Genomic DNA, 15197 nt, shown 5'->3' with positions numbered 1-15197 from the left:
TTATAGTAGATGTTAAAGGTATCAGAAATATGGCAAAGAAAAATTATTATAAAGAAGCTGCATATCAAACCTAATTTATCTCAAAATATTGAGGAAATAATCTACGTACATAGACTTTTGCATTTGCAGCAGCATACTGCAGTCTCTTTTCAGATGCAGATCAGACAGAGAATAACAATAAGAAAAGTAAATAAGAACTGTAAAACAGATTTAGGCATTCAGTTTTACTAATAGATGGGTGTTGGTTTAAAATCTGCCTTGATGATCGTTAGTAACTCCTTGACATTTCTACCACATTATTTGATTTCCAAAGACCGCTAAGAATCTCTATTGTCTAAAAATTTTCTCCTACGTGGTGTGGAGAAGGCTGTAATTATCAACTTTTCAAGTTGAGAAAATAATTATCCAAATACATTCTTTTTAGACAAACATAAAGTTATTTATGCTAATGTACTTCATGAAAAACTATGATGAAACTAGACAAAACAACTCTAAGCTATACACTGACAAAAGTTTATTCTTCAAAGAAAGCCATAGTTTCTTGATGGATGTTCCAAAACAGATTTTAATTGTCCTCCTGCTGAAAAGTTTTAGTTAGGTCTGATGGATTTGGGTGTTATGAAACCAGAAATATTTTTGGTTTGGCTAAGACACATGAATTCAATGCAATAAATGTAGCTAAGAACACTTCTGTCTTTATGATTATGAAATGGCATCTGAAACCATGGAGAAATAAATGTTAATATTCCTGTAAAGTAGATTATAAATCACAATGATAAGCTGCTGAAAAATATGGAATGGAAGAATAAAATCATTTAACATTTATACCATTCAGTTTCCTTTTAAGTTCAAGGTAAAACTTCATTAAGGCAATGGAGTACTTTCAGAAACCTAATTTCTAAACTTTATAATTTACATAATTTAAAAAATATTTTGGAAGCCCTTTTTCTGCCGTCCTGTAGCCATCAGAAGTTCACAAATCAGCCCCTGAAAAGCACTTGTGTATGTCATAAAATAATTCATGATATTTAGATTCTTCCCCAGTACAAAGAACTGCAGAACCTTCTATCAACTTCTCCCTACAAAGCATCAAAAAAAAAGAAAGAAAACGCCCTAGCAGTAGCAGACATAGATATTTTTCTATTGCTCCTATCTATATGCATCCCATGTACTTTTCTTTTTTCATATCAGTATCTAAACTTGTGTTTTTCTCTATCTTGATACCTGCTTTTAATAGCTCCATTTTGTTTGCTAATAAATTTTTTCTCTCTTTTTTTGTTTTTATTTTCTTTTCCTTTTGTTTTTTTTTCCATTTCTTTTTTTTTTTCCTTTCCCTGTTCAGTCAGTGACATGCAACAAACAAATGTTTCACAGGCACTATTTCAGCGACTTTCTTTGCATCTAAATGTGGCACCTTGGTTTAAAAATGTTAATATGGTGCTGTTCTCTTTACTTAAAAAATGCAATAGTTAAAATACTTTGAAATTATCTTGTTCCATTGCTTGACAAAATTCATCTGGCTTTTCTGGACCAAATTCATTATATATCTAATACTTCATTATATTCTTGGATAGCTATGACCACTTTGCTGGGGAGGGAAATACAGCGTTTTCTTCAAGCTACTCAGCCTAGACGTTCTTATTATTAACATATTTCATCTTAAAAAAATCCTTTGTTCAGGTAAAGTGGAACCGGGTCCTGTCATTATATTACTAAGTTATAAACAGATAAAAAATTTTGTCTCCCTCCCTTATGTGCTATACAATAATTCTACAACTGAGCACAATCAGAATCTGAATTATTGTTTCCTGGTTCAGTAAAGTTTTCATCCTGTCATTTTCCCTGTTCAGCATGTGAGCATGTTTTCTACAAAATCATTGCATTAGTACTTCCCTTTCAAGAGAAATCTCTGCAATACTGTGAGAAAGCACAGCTAGGAAAGTATCATAGCCCTGCATTAAGGTTGATGGATGATCTTGAGCACAGAGGAGTGAGAAGCAGAAAGACTGACAGTAGAACAAGAATTGCTTTGAGTAAAGATACCAAGATATGTGTCTTAACCCTATTGTAACGGGGTTATATGAACATATTGAGTATTTTAGGGAGCAGAAAAGCCATACAATACCCCCCCCCAAATAATAGCAACATAACAGATTTTCTTTTTCTCTCTCCATACATGAAGCTGCTAAACATACCCAAAACATGAATGAGTCTGTCAAGGCAAAGCAATTTTAACCAGTTTCACATAATTTAAAATATTTAAAAGTTTTGTTTTCTTTTTATTTTATTAAACATTTGTCATCAGTCACTAAGAAGATTTTCATATTAAACTCTCATTACAGAAGCATTAACAGAAATGTGCAGATTCTCAAGTACCTATATTTCAGTATTAGCACAGTTGGATGCATTAAGTGCTAGTGTCAGAAGGCATCACTACGCAGATAAGTTTATATTAGTATATTCTTAAATGCTTAACATTTTTCTTTCTCTGTGTCATAAAAGGCAGTCATAGAATCCCACATATAATCTGGTTTTCCTTTGTTACCTTTCAAAATATGTTAATATCTACCTGCATGGTGGGTTTTGAGGCTGGGGAGTTTTTGGTGGTCAAATTCAGTGCATTTTTTTCTCAGTGATTGTTTTTGTCCTTTAGACTTGAATCTCCTACTAGGTCTTTGGTGATGGAAGCACCCAGAGGAGTGCAAGTCAACGCAGCTGCAGGAGACTTAAAGGCTACCTGTAGGAAAGAACTGCACTTGCAGTCCACAGAAGGGGAGGTAAGTTCAGCCAGCAGAGAAATGTTCTACAGCTCTGCCCAGCATAACACAAACAATGTGAGGAGGGTTTATTCAGCAGCAAGGTAAACAACATGAAAAGTATTCTGCATTTGCCTTTGTTAAAGTAATTTTGCTTTAGCTTGTTCAACTATTAATACTTATTTCCTTTTTTACAAATATTTGAATCCATAATTTCATTCACACTGAAAATAAACTTAGCTGATACAGATCAGAATTACTTGTAAATTAAGAATCAAAGAAAAACCTTCCATAGAAACAGAATTGGTTACATGATACTGGTAAAAAATAACTTGGATTAATCTGTCAAAATAAAACAGAGAAGTTTGGATTAATTTAGATTAATGCATCATTAAACCATGAATAAGAGGTTTAACAAATTTGCTCTACCTGTGGTTTAACTCCTTCATCTTTTACTACCTCTGTAAGAGACATAGAGTACTTCCATCATATATTCTCTCCTGTTTCATTAGTGTCTTGGTTCAGAGATCACTGATAATTAATTGACATAAAAAGATTTTGGTAAAGATTCTTCATGTGTAAACCTGTGTGAACACATGCAAATGATTCAAAATTGGGTCACTTGTTGGGACTGTAATCTATACATTTCAGAAATGCATGAAAGATTGCTGGTATGGGAGTCCTTTCATCTTTAGACCATAAAATGACATAACATGGGAAAAAAAAAAAAGCAAAGATCTTGTTGACAGCTATCAAGAGCTCTCAGATTTCTATTAAGCACTTTGGAGAAATTGATAGATTTTCAAATTGTTCTCAGAGGGGCTTGCTACAGTACAGCACTTTTGGAAGTTCATAATGTAAATATTTCACTGTGAATGAAGCTCTTTAGAAATGTTTTGCCTTTTGTGTTTGTGTTTTGTATTCGCTACCAAATGTTTCTAGATGTTTTACATACTATCTAACATAGGCAAAAACAAACAAAACCAACATTCACATCTGTGGCAGATAGTTCCCTGGAATGCACACTCTGCATTACGGTGCAAACAGGAACATTTTGGCCAATATAGTGCATCAAAATCATATTTTGGTAACATTTTTTTATTGATGCAAGTATCTCTAGCATAATTAAAGCACTATGTTTTCCTAATTCAGAGTCTCAAATATTTACATACCACATACCCCAACTTATTTTTGAGTTTCTCCAAAATCAGCTCTTTCCCCAGTCTCTCATCTTTACTTACCGCCTCTCTTACTGTTTCCTAACATTGCTGAGATAGAAGTAAAAAAATCGAATTCTCTTTTAATAGCAAATATTGTCCTACCTCATCATTGTCCCTTCTGTGAGTATTTTTGAGTCTAGAGCTTCCTGTAACCTGTCTTGTTTCCCTTTCATAAGTCCCTACCTGTCCAAATCTACTGTGTTTCCTAAATTTATTAGCATAAATTTTACAAATAGAATGTATTTCTTTGTTTTTTCCCTTTGTGATATTGCCAGAGGGGAAAAGTAAAACTTGAATTCAAATTAAAGTTAAAAAAAGAGAAGCCAACAGAAAGACTGTTACCATTCCTTACTCTTCCATTATTCTTTAGGCAATGCTTGTTTCTATATTCTCTTTGTTTTGCATTATACACCTCTTCATGCAAATATTTTATCTACGGATCCGTCAGGTTTTTTTTTCCTAGATCAACATTGTGATTTAATTGCAATGTTCATCTAGAAAAAAATGACTTCTCATTTTTCTTAAGTATTTACTATATCTTGTTGGAAAATTAGTTTTGAAAACAATGTCCTATGACCTCAGTTGTACTTTGACAATGGAAATCCAAGAAAAAATATAATGCCTATATTATGTTTTATTCCAAACTGAAATTCAGTTTAGTATTAAATGTTTTGTAGTAAAAAAATGCTAGAGAAAAGCTGACTTTTCTGACCTTCTTATTGAAAATTATTATTTTCTCTGTGATAAGACTATGCACATCTGTGATTTCCTACAAAGATTTTAGATTGAAAATTATCAGAAAACAAATTACCAATCTTTATCCAATCTCCCCAATGAAGTGTTCAATAAATATACATCTGACAAAGTTCAAAGTCTTGAATGCTTGCAATTTCAATAAGATCTGAAATGAACTGTAGCAAAAATCCACAGAGAAATTCTGTTCTGCAGTCTGACCAATGCCTCTACAATCCACTGTTTAAGCTCTTCCACTGGAGAGGTTTAGAGGAAAACGCAGAAACACTTAGCAAGGCATATGACAGGCACCAGAGCATTAGCTGTTGTGCAAAGTTACTATGGCCCCGTTAGGGAATTGCTGGACTAATTGCAGCCTGGTGTGAGGAACCAGGGTAAACATCTGATGGATTAAATATCTACACAACAAAATATTGATTGCTTTTCCTGCTTACAGCCCAACAGATAACCACATTAACAGACAGTACAGAAAAATGCTTAAAGATTTTATCATTATTCATTTTTAAGAAAACACATTCTAAAATGACATAGTATCTGGATTAAAAATAATCATTTTAGCTTAAGAATTGAATGCCTTATAAGTCAGGTTTCCTCCACAAATAAAGTGTTGTCTTTGTGAATTGGATCTGTGAACCATTTTCACAATAAGACAATTTGTACTAGAAAGGCATGCAAAGGTTTTTGTACCATTTTTATTCTAGTTAGTGAAATTTAATTTTTTAATGTTTGAAAGCTTTTTCAAAAACTCATCAAAGATATGTGAATTCAAATTTTCTTTCTCTAGCAAAGTTATTGCCCTATTATGACAGAAAATGTGGCACCTGAAATCAACTAGTTATAGCCATGTTACAGAGCATTATGCATTTACTATGAAAAATAGATTTCCTTTTTATTTAAGAATAACTTCAGAATATTTTTAAGAACATAAATATGTTTATGAAATACTTTTCCTCTAGCTTTATTTCTATGCAGTATAATCTTTAGCCTCCCACATCACAAACTGAATGCCTCTGCAAGCATCCTGAATTCTGCTGTTTGATACATTTTCTTTTTATTTACTGCAGTATTTTAATAATCCTTTTAGCCCTATTACGCATCATAGTGTGTGATCCCAGACTGAATACTGGCGGCTGTAATTTAGATTCAGATTCTGCTGCCCTTTCTAAAGCTCTTGAGCTGCACCCTTGTGAGCCGAGGCATCAGCAGAATCCTTTGATTCAATTATAACTTGGCATTTAGTTGTGAACTATGTATTATTCTATAAATAAACCATAACCAATGGTTTAAAGCAGCAATCATTTACAAGGAACGTGAAATGTGAAGCTCCAGGCTACAGCTGAATCCACTGGTTCACATAAGAAGAAAAAGATCATTTCTTGTCTGGAAATTTAACACAATGACTGCTAGTTCACTACAGCTTTTTCAAATAAGAGTGTAATGCAAAAGTACAAATCAATTTTGAATTCTGTAGATACTTTATTTTACTAGACATAAAAATGTTCAAGTTGGACCTGAAACACATAACTGTGTAAAGACAGCAAACTGAAAGGTTTGTTTGATGGTGTCCACACATCGGCCTAACAACTAACTGAAATAGTTTTGACCATCCAGAATCACAGAATGGGTCAAGTTGGAAGAGGACCACAATGGGCCATCTGGTTCCTCTTCCCTGCTCCAGCAGGATCATTCTAGAGCACATGGGATTGTGTCCAGATGGTTCCTGAGTATCTCCAGTGAGGGAGAATCCACAACTTTTCTGGGCAGTCTGCTACGGTGTTCATTCACCCACACAGTAAGGTTCCTTCTCATATTTAAGTGTAATTTTCTGTGAAAGAGTTTCTGCCCATTGCCTCTTAACCTGTTGCTTGGCACCACAAAGAAGATCCTGGATCCATTCTCTGAGACCCTTTGTGCAGATATCATTGATATTGATGAGATCCCCTCCCAGATGTCTGTCCTTGAAGTTGAACAGGCCCAGCTCCCTCAGCCTTTCCTCACAAGAGAGATGTTCCAATCCCTCACTCATCTTTGTTGCCCTCCACTGGACCTGCTCCAGGAGCTCCATGTCTCTCCTGCCCTGAGGAGCCCAGAGCTGGGCACAGCACTCCTGGTGTGGCCTCACCAGGGCTGAGTAGAGGGGCAGGATCACCTCCCTCAGCCTGCTGGCACTGTCCTTCCTAATGCCTCCCAGAACACCATTGGCCCTCTCATCCCCATGGGCACACTGCTGGCTCGTGGGCAGTTTGTTGTCCACCAGAACCCCCAGGTCCTTCCCTGGACAGCTGCTTTCCAGCAGGTCAATCCCAGCCTGTGCTGGTGCATGGGGTCACTCCTCCCTAGCTGCAGGACCCTGCACTTTGCTGAATTTCGGAACGTTTCTCTCTGTCATCACTGCAGCCTGCCAAGGCCCCTCTGCAGGCTGCCCAGCACTCTGGGGTATTGGCTGCAGCAGCCTCTGAAGCAGAAGGCTGCTGAGTAGGCTCAGCTCTTAGGAATCTTGAGCAGCTGCTATATGTCTGTCCAAGGAGCTTCTGTGCAAGTTATGCTTTGCATTTTCATTGCATCCTGTTGACTGCCAAGGATTGAGTCAATAAAAGGAGAAAGATGTACAGAGGTTTCTCATTTTTAGAAATGTATTCATATTAATCACCTTGTCTATGACCTTTTTCCTATTTACCTCTTTATGCCCTTGTATTTCCCTGTCAAATTGGACTCTATCATACTCTACAATATCATTTGTAGAGTATATTTTGTTGTGTCTGGCATAATGAGGCTGATCCTTCATTATGGTAAGGCTTATAGATGTCACATTAAAAATGAGCTATATTCTTTAACAGACAAAGTTTACTCAAAATCAGTGTGGCAGACAAGAGGCCAAGTTTATATTTACTGTTTTAGCACAGCACATTTAATCAAACACACAGACAATATTATTTTGTAGAGCCTAACAAATGCATATAGAGCTAACATTTGATCTATAATCCTCTCCAGTTCTAAATCCAGGAGATGCTTTTAACACAGAGATTAATAATTAAGATTTATTAACATATAATAAAACTGTAATTATTCACTTGTAAGCTCAAGTAACTATACCATTTTAAAGTATTTGGTGGCATTGTTGTGGATGTTTTTTGTGTTCTGAAACAGAAAATAAAAAAGAAATCGGACTTTTAAATTAAGTAGATACACTGAAATTGAATTACCTTGTTGTACATGCTGCTTGCCATAACTATGGATGAATGCTTGATCAAACAAAAAATATTTCATAGATGAATTCAATTCAACCAAGTTATGTTTGTCTGAGATGAAATATATGCAAAAAAGTTAAATATTTTTATGCATGAATTGAGTTCATTAGGCAATAAGCAATGGCAGGCTCTAGACCTCAAAGAGTTACTCACCAAAAATTATCTAATACCTGTGATGCATTTTGTTTTCAAAGCCTTTTTCTTAACTGGTATTAAGCAGTTGACTTCTTACTGTTTTCTGTGAAGAGATTAGTGAAAATGAAAGGAATTCTTTCTGTATTTTTTAATTATAGGCCTAAAAATTCTATTAGGGTGTTTTGACAGATGCTTAAAATCAAATGCATATTATTTTTAAAAAAACACTTTCATTTTCAAACCAGTTATTCATGTGTAATTTATTTATAGAAAAAATCACTGTTCTCTACCATTTTACAATCAAAAATACAAAAGCAAAGCAATTTAACTGAAAACACCCATATTTAATATGTTTTTTCATGGCTAAATTTTCAAGATTCACACCATAAGAAATTTTATTAAAAAGGTAAAAATGACCATTAATATTTTATTATATATTTTTAATATAATGTATCTTCTAATGATTATTTAAATGGTAATTAAGTTTTTATACTCTGTAAATTAAGCACAAATACTTCAAGTACATTTTCTTTTCTGGATTGTGTACAAAGAAGTCACATCTATCAAAGATTGAATGAATTTGCAAAGACTGAAAATTATTTCCGTAACAGAAAGAATAAATACACCAGAGTGTGTTTTTCTTCTGGAGGCACCCGTATATTGTATTGGGGTTATAACTCAGAAGTACCAATATATACTTTTGTGTATTAAATTTACAAAAATTTGTACGTAAAATGAAACCTTACCCTCACAAACATCTCTTTTGTACTGATGAGTGAAAACATAAATTCTTCCATTCAACAGTGTTATTTTTCATGTATGGATATGTTATTTTTCAAATCCCTTCCAGTTGTCAGTGGTTGTAGTCATAACATGGAGATGGGAATGGGAGCAATGCTGCCAGGATGGCTGTGCTCAGGTGTACCAGGTATAATCTTTAGAAAGAGAACATTCACCACATCAGGCCATTGAAGGTCCCATTTGTCTTGTGGTCAACTGATCCCAGCCCTGTAGAGAATACATTTTCAATACACATTTTGTTCTAGATATTTTGGTCTTCTCTGAATGCTTAGTATATTCAGTTTTATTTCAGCCATTACATTAATTTCACTGTTTAACCGTTCCTCAACACTATTAATCATTATGACCAATATGGTTCCAGATATTGTGCCACCATGTACTTAAATTTTCCAGTATATATGCTATCAAGTTAATATTTTAATTTTTCATTATGACTTTTTGTTCCTTTTCTCAGAACTATCATTTAGATTTAATGAAAGCCACAGATAAGTGTTAGAATAAATGGTCCATGCAAACTAAAGTACTTCAATTTATGCTATAGTTCATCTTAACCTTGAATATTGAAACACATCAACATATGAAAATCATATAGTTGAATCTAGTGACCTAATCTGTATAATCTTCTTTGTAGGAAGCTTCTGAGAATAGCAAAAAGACTAAGAGCAAACCTTGCATTCAGAATAATTGAATATTTAAGGGAATCCAAACAGTTTATTTAGTGAGACATCACTACAATGTCTTCTCTTACTGGTTGATTAATACCCACCTATCAGATTTCCTTCTTTTCTTTCACACTTCCTCCAGTTTCCTGTTTCCCATTTTCCAGTTTCCCATTTCTTATCTACATTAGACCTGAAATATGCCTTTGCAGCCCTATAGAGTTGCCTGTTTAGTCAAGAGTTCATGGATACAGAAAATTCTTCATTGTCTATAAATCTCAAATTTTTAATTTGGCTGTGTCAACTTAAACTGTCATTTGCTGTCTTGACTAAGACCCATTAGAGAATTTTATACATGACGGGTTCATATCTCTTTATTGAAGGCTTGTACAAGTATTTGATTTTTTACCTCATGCCTACATATTTCCCACTGAAAGTTTGCTCTTTCAGTTTAGTTCTTTGTTTTGTAGATAATCTATGTTTTCTGGCTTTCCCTCCTCTCCCTTTCACTCAGTGTTGAGATTAACAATACAGTCTGATGAGCAGGAGAATGGCAGATCTTCTTTAGCAAAAAGTGTATATAAAAAGTGTACCATTTTTCCATTCTTATCGCATACACTAGGCTGATTCAGTTTGATTCTTTAATTAGTCAGAAATCAGATATACTTTTAAACAATATAGTACTAATATATTTTCTCTGTACTAAAATGCACATGACAAAGCAAGGATCTGGGATTTCTAAACCTTAAGTATTTAGAGAGCGTGATGCTGCTAGCATTCTGCTCTCCATGAAATAACAATTCTCTGAGTAGCAGCTGCCTTTTCCATCTTGCAATCTGTCCATCAGTCTCCTTCAATGTTTCAGGAATGAATGAAGGCTTTGGTTTTATTTGTGCCTATTTATCTGCTGAGAAGTGAGACTCTCAGAAAGACTATGACTGGCCTACATTGCCTTGATGCATGTGAGGTATTAAGTGGTTTATCTCATACCTCTCACAGCAAAACAGATTAAAGACCATGTACACATTATCTAGCAGCAGTGTTCCCTAGAAACATCATACTGTTTAATTTTTCTCTTGCCACTTCTTCCCTTCTCTTTAAACACCTGATAACATCAGATATAAAACAGTATGTAGTTTAAGTTTTGCTGTTGTTGGAAGACTTTTCAGCCAAGAATTTCCGTTTTAGCAGATCAGAAGACAGAAAACATGTATCCTCAAATATGTACACTGAAATTCCTAATGAGTTGGGTTACTCTGGCAGTATATTTGGATTCCTACTTAATTAATAGATAGCAATGTTGCATCTCTAAATTTTGTCTCTCATTTATAACCCTGACAGCATATGTACGAGGTAGATTTTAACACTGGCTTTAAACCATCTTTATTAATCCTCTTCAACACAGGCTTCACCAGGGTGTAGCTACAGGGATGGGATTAAATTGGACTCACTGCAGCAGATATCACCCTCTCAAGAAGCCAGTTTTATTTTTCTCAGACACCGTATCCTAGTACCCACATTGCTCACCAGATGCTCTGGGATGCATGCTGGGACAGGCCTGGATAGCTACCATGCTGGATTATGATACCAGATAAACCCGAACTGTTGTACATCACAGATTGAAATTTGTAAATACCAGTGGAAAAGCCTGCACAGCTATGCTTATTAAAGATCATTTCATTTCATGAGCAAAATAACTGAGCTACTTTGTAATGCACACCAGAGTAAAGTGCTCTAGATTAAAGTCTTGGAGCAGTACTCTACAGAACACCTGCAATGGTAGATTGTAGAAGAGTAGCTGTCCTGATGTAAACAAAAATTATTGAGCTCACAGCAAATAATAGAATAAATTTCAAGAGATTTAACTCCAGCCAGATCTCTGACACATAGGCTCTCTGATTTTTTGCGTTAATTTTTGTTTGAATCAAGACATGCCTTTTAGAAACCATTTAATTTTGTATTACAGATTTCTCATGAACCTTCCCTATCATGACTGCAGCTAAGCTGTTAAAATGGTCAGTCACACTATCTGCCAAAAGTATAAAGAGCTCATCCTGTATTTTGATGGGTTGCCTTACACGCTTGTCTTTTATATTGGAGTGCTTTTTATTACTGCATATATGATATTCTAATGTCTCCAGCTTCCATAGAAATAGTATTTTCCTTGTCTTCTTTGGTATTCCAAGTATATCCAGGTGTGCTTGTTTTGGCTGGGACAGTGTTTATTTTCTTCACAGTGGCTGGCATGGGGCTGTGTTTTGGATTTCTGCTGAACACAAGGTTCATCATGTAGAGGTGTTTTTGTTATTGGTGAGCAGGGCTTACACAGACCCAAGGACTTTTCTGATTTTCATCCTGCCGTGTTGGGGAGGGGACTGGGGGTGCATGGGAAGCTGGGAGGTGACACAGTCAGGGCAGGTGACCTCAACTGACTAAAGGGACATTCCGTACTCTGGGGGAAGAAGGAATAAGGGGAAGGGGCTTTGGAGTGCTGCTGTTTGTGTTCCCAAGTCACCATTATACATGATGGGGCCCTTCTCTCCTGAAGATGGCTGAACACCTGCCTGCCCATGGGAAACAGTGAATTCATTCCTTATTTTGCTTTGCTTGTGTGCATAGCTTTCACTGTTAAACTGTCTTTATCTCAACCCAGGAGTGTTCCAGCTTCTACCCTTCCAACCTCTTCCTGATCTTTCTGGTGGGGGAGTGAATGAGTGAATGGCTGTGTGTCACATGGCTGCTGGCTGGGATTAAACCATGGCACAAGGCTTACTGAAAGTCAGTATTAAAAGTCCAAAAGGCTACTCCGATTTCTTTTAGCTCTATTTGTTAAAAGTTATCAAGAACTGCTGATTAAAAGTATGTGACATTACTGGCTCCAGTTTAATATCCTGTTGAATTACTGTTGAAATTGAAAGTATTTTATCACAGTCATGTTCTGACATCAATTTTTGATCTTTCTCCAAGTACAGAACTGTGCTGAGCATTATTTAGTACAAAAGATATACTTACACAGACCTTGCATTGTTAAATGCTACTGGATTTTTATGCAATGCTACTGATAACTCTACTGTTACTACTTTAATAATAGACCTGTTACCATTTGCCATTTGTTTTTGCTTGATATGAGAAGTGAAAGAGTACTTTTAATTACTTGTCACTCCATTCATTATTGTGTCCTTTGTTTCCTTCCCACATTTTACCAGTTCCTAGTTTCTAGTTTGTTATTAAACTCTTTTTTCCCCATCTGTTATTTTGTTTTCATATTATATTTGCCATAGTTACTTTCACATTTACTCTTAGCTGAGATGAATGTTTTAACATGTGTAATCTTTTTTTTCAGTTGTAATTCTAGCAAAACATTAAAGTGTTGCCAACACCATCCACATTTCTTACATAAAAACTGTTTCTTCATGGGTTGTGAACTATTAATTGTCTCAGGTCTGTAATACTGGAATTTCCAGACAACATAGTGTGTCTAAATACATCATTCCTTTGTTATGTAAGTTACAGAACAAAGGTAATAGTTCTCTACATTTTAGTTTTGTTATCACTTCCTCTGTCACTCACAATGTGAATTAAAGCAGGCATTGTGACATGCAGATGTCACCTTTGCCTCTGAGATTCTCCCTTTCTGTCCCTTTTGGTGAATATTTCCTTCCACGACAGTACGATTACTGTGGGAGCTAGAGAACTTACAGCAATGGGGAGTTGTAGTGTTTGGGGCTACTTTCAGACTATATTACCTTCAATAATTCCAGTCATTTACAGTGCTTCTGCTGTGGATGGAAACATGAATATGCATCGATCCCTGTATGGAATTTTATCCAGACAATTTATTTTTTTCCCAGCCTGCTATTCCTGACTTCTCTACAGCAGGAGCTCACTAGTGCTTCTGCACTGCTTTGCTGCCATATACCACTTATTTTATCATAAAATAATGCTTGTCTCCTATAGAATAAAAAAAGCAATATTTTCCATATTTCTTTTGGTTCTTTACATGTACTGTGAATATTGCAGTACAATGATGTCAAGTTGGCTTCATTGATTTTAGATAACATATAAAAAACATTAGCAAGTGTTTAAGGAGCTCACGTTTTAATAAGCTTCAAGTGTCACCTCCAGAGCTTAATGTCATTTTGTTACCTTTCTTCTAGAAGTTCTTAGTCTGCTCCTGAGATAATGACTGGTTTTACTTTAGCACTTATTTACTCTTTCCATAAATTAAAATAAAATAGATTTAAATTAAAATTTTTAAAAAATTCTGAGCAGCTGGACACTCATCTGTTAGAATCAGTAGAAGACATGCAGTTTTCTGCAAATGTAAGTATAAGAGAACTCAACAGAGATTCATTGTTACTGGTATCTATAGTTTCATACTGATTCATGTTGTTTCCAAGACATATTGAAAAAAGCCACAATATCTTTTAATCATACTCAATGTTCAAAACCAAATGGGAATATCTTGATGGCCTTCTTAATAAGACTAACCTGAAATCTTTGCTCCTCTTAATTTAGGTCAAAAAAGCTCTTTATTTTGTGCATATGTTTTTGTAACCTCATTTAATTATTCTCTGGAAGTAGCTATTGTTAAGCCTCTACAGTTTAGCACAGTTCAGCACATATTTTCAACTGCTTACAGGAGCACACTGGGGAATGTGCTTTAGTATCACTTCACACTTATTAAAATACAAATTCTGCCAGAGCAAGTATATGCTGCTGCCATGAATGAATAAATGTTAATCATAAAATGTTCAAGTGAAAATTCAACCTACTCAAGAATCTTGTCTAAATGTTTTTGAATAATAATATTTGTACCTGAATAAACATGTCGATGAAGTAATTGCATATATTGTCATAATGACTATTAATGCAGAAATGACTACACAGAGATGAAAAACAATAAATGCCTACAGCTTTTTTACTTCTAAAAAGAGTAATTTGTAATATATCTTTACAATACTTCTAATAAAATATTTCTAAAATTTAAAATATATTTCTAGAAAATCACAGCTGCCTCAAAGCACTTCTTTAAAATATGTCTCACTGCTGATAGAAATTTATGTATTCTTTTTTTTCTCCCTCTTTTTAGATATTTTTAGACGCAGATACAATCCGCCTGGGAAATCTACCAGTGGGGTCCTTTTCATCCTCCTCCTCCTTCTCCTCCTCCTCCTCCTCACCCAGCTCTTCAGCTCCTCGCCAGACTATCTATGAGCTCTGCGCCTGTCCCAATGGTAAACTCTACCTGTCCCCAGCAGGAGCAGGCTCCACATGTCAATCCAGTAGCAACATCTGCCTGTGGAGCTAGAAGGACTCCGTTTTATCCTCACACCAGAATAGCCTTTGGTTACTATCCCTCAGCTTCACAGTTCAGTTCGGTTTCCCTTGTGACAAGCCCGACGCTCCGAGCGGCCTGCAGAGCAACTTCTTCCACCGTAAGCAGGAGTTCAGCGCTGCCTTCTCCTGGGGCTTGTGCTGCCACTCAGCACAGAGATGGGAGAGAGAGATCCACTCAACAATGTATTCTTCATCAGGAAACCTAGAACATAAGATCACCTTATTTTCCAAAAGGGACAATAACACAGGTGCCTTTGCTACTTGAAGTGAAGCACATAGTTTTAG

The 15197-nt window shown here is 35.5% G+C and overlaps 1 protein-coding gene across 1 annotated transcript in view; it reads left to right on the top strand.

The window, feature by feature from the left end:
* SGCZ (sarcoglycan zeta) overlaps positions 1-14991 on the top strand; it is a 394721-nt gene extending 379730 nt beyond the window's left edge. Inside the window, exons 7-8 of the mRNA XM_064710453.1 lie at positions 2654-2777; positions 14665-14991. Coding sequence (XP_064566523.1) covers positions 2654-2777; positions 14665-14883 — 343 coding nt within the window. The 3' untranslated portion in view covers positions 14884-14991. The remainder of the gene's footprint in view (positions 1-2653; positions 2778-14664) is intronic.
* Positions 14992-15197: the final 206 nt, after the last annotated feature.

This window comes from Zonotrichia leucophrys, chromosome 4, assembly GCF_028769735.1.
Source record: "Zonotrichia leucophrys gambelii isolate GWCS_2022_RI chromosome 4, RI_Zleu_2.0, whole genome shotgun sequence".
Classification (NCBI taxonomy): Eukaryota; Metazoa; Chordata; class Aves; order Passeriformes; family Passerellidae; genus Zonotrichia; species Zonotrichia leucophrys.
Note: the sequence above shows the minus strand (reverse complement) of the source record. Positions and strands in the feature narration are given on the sequence as shown.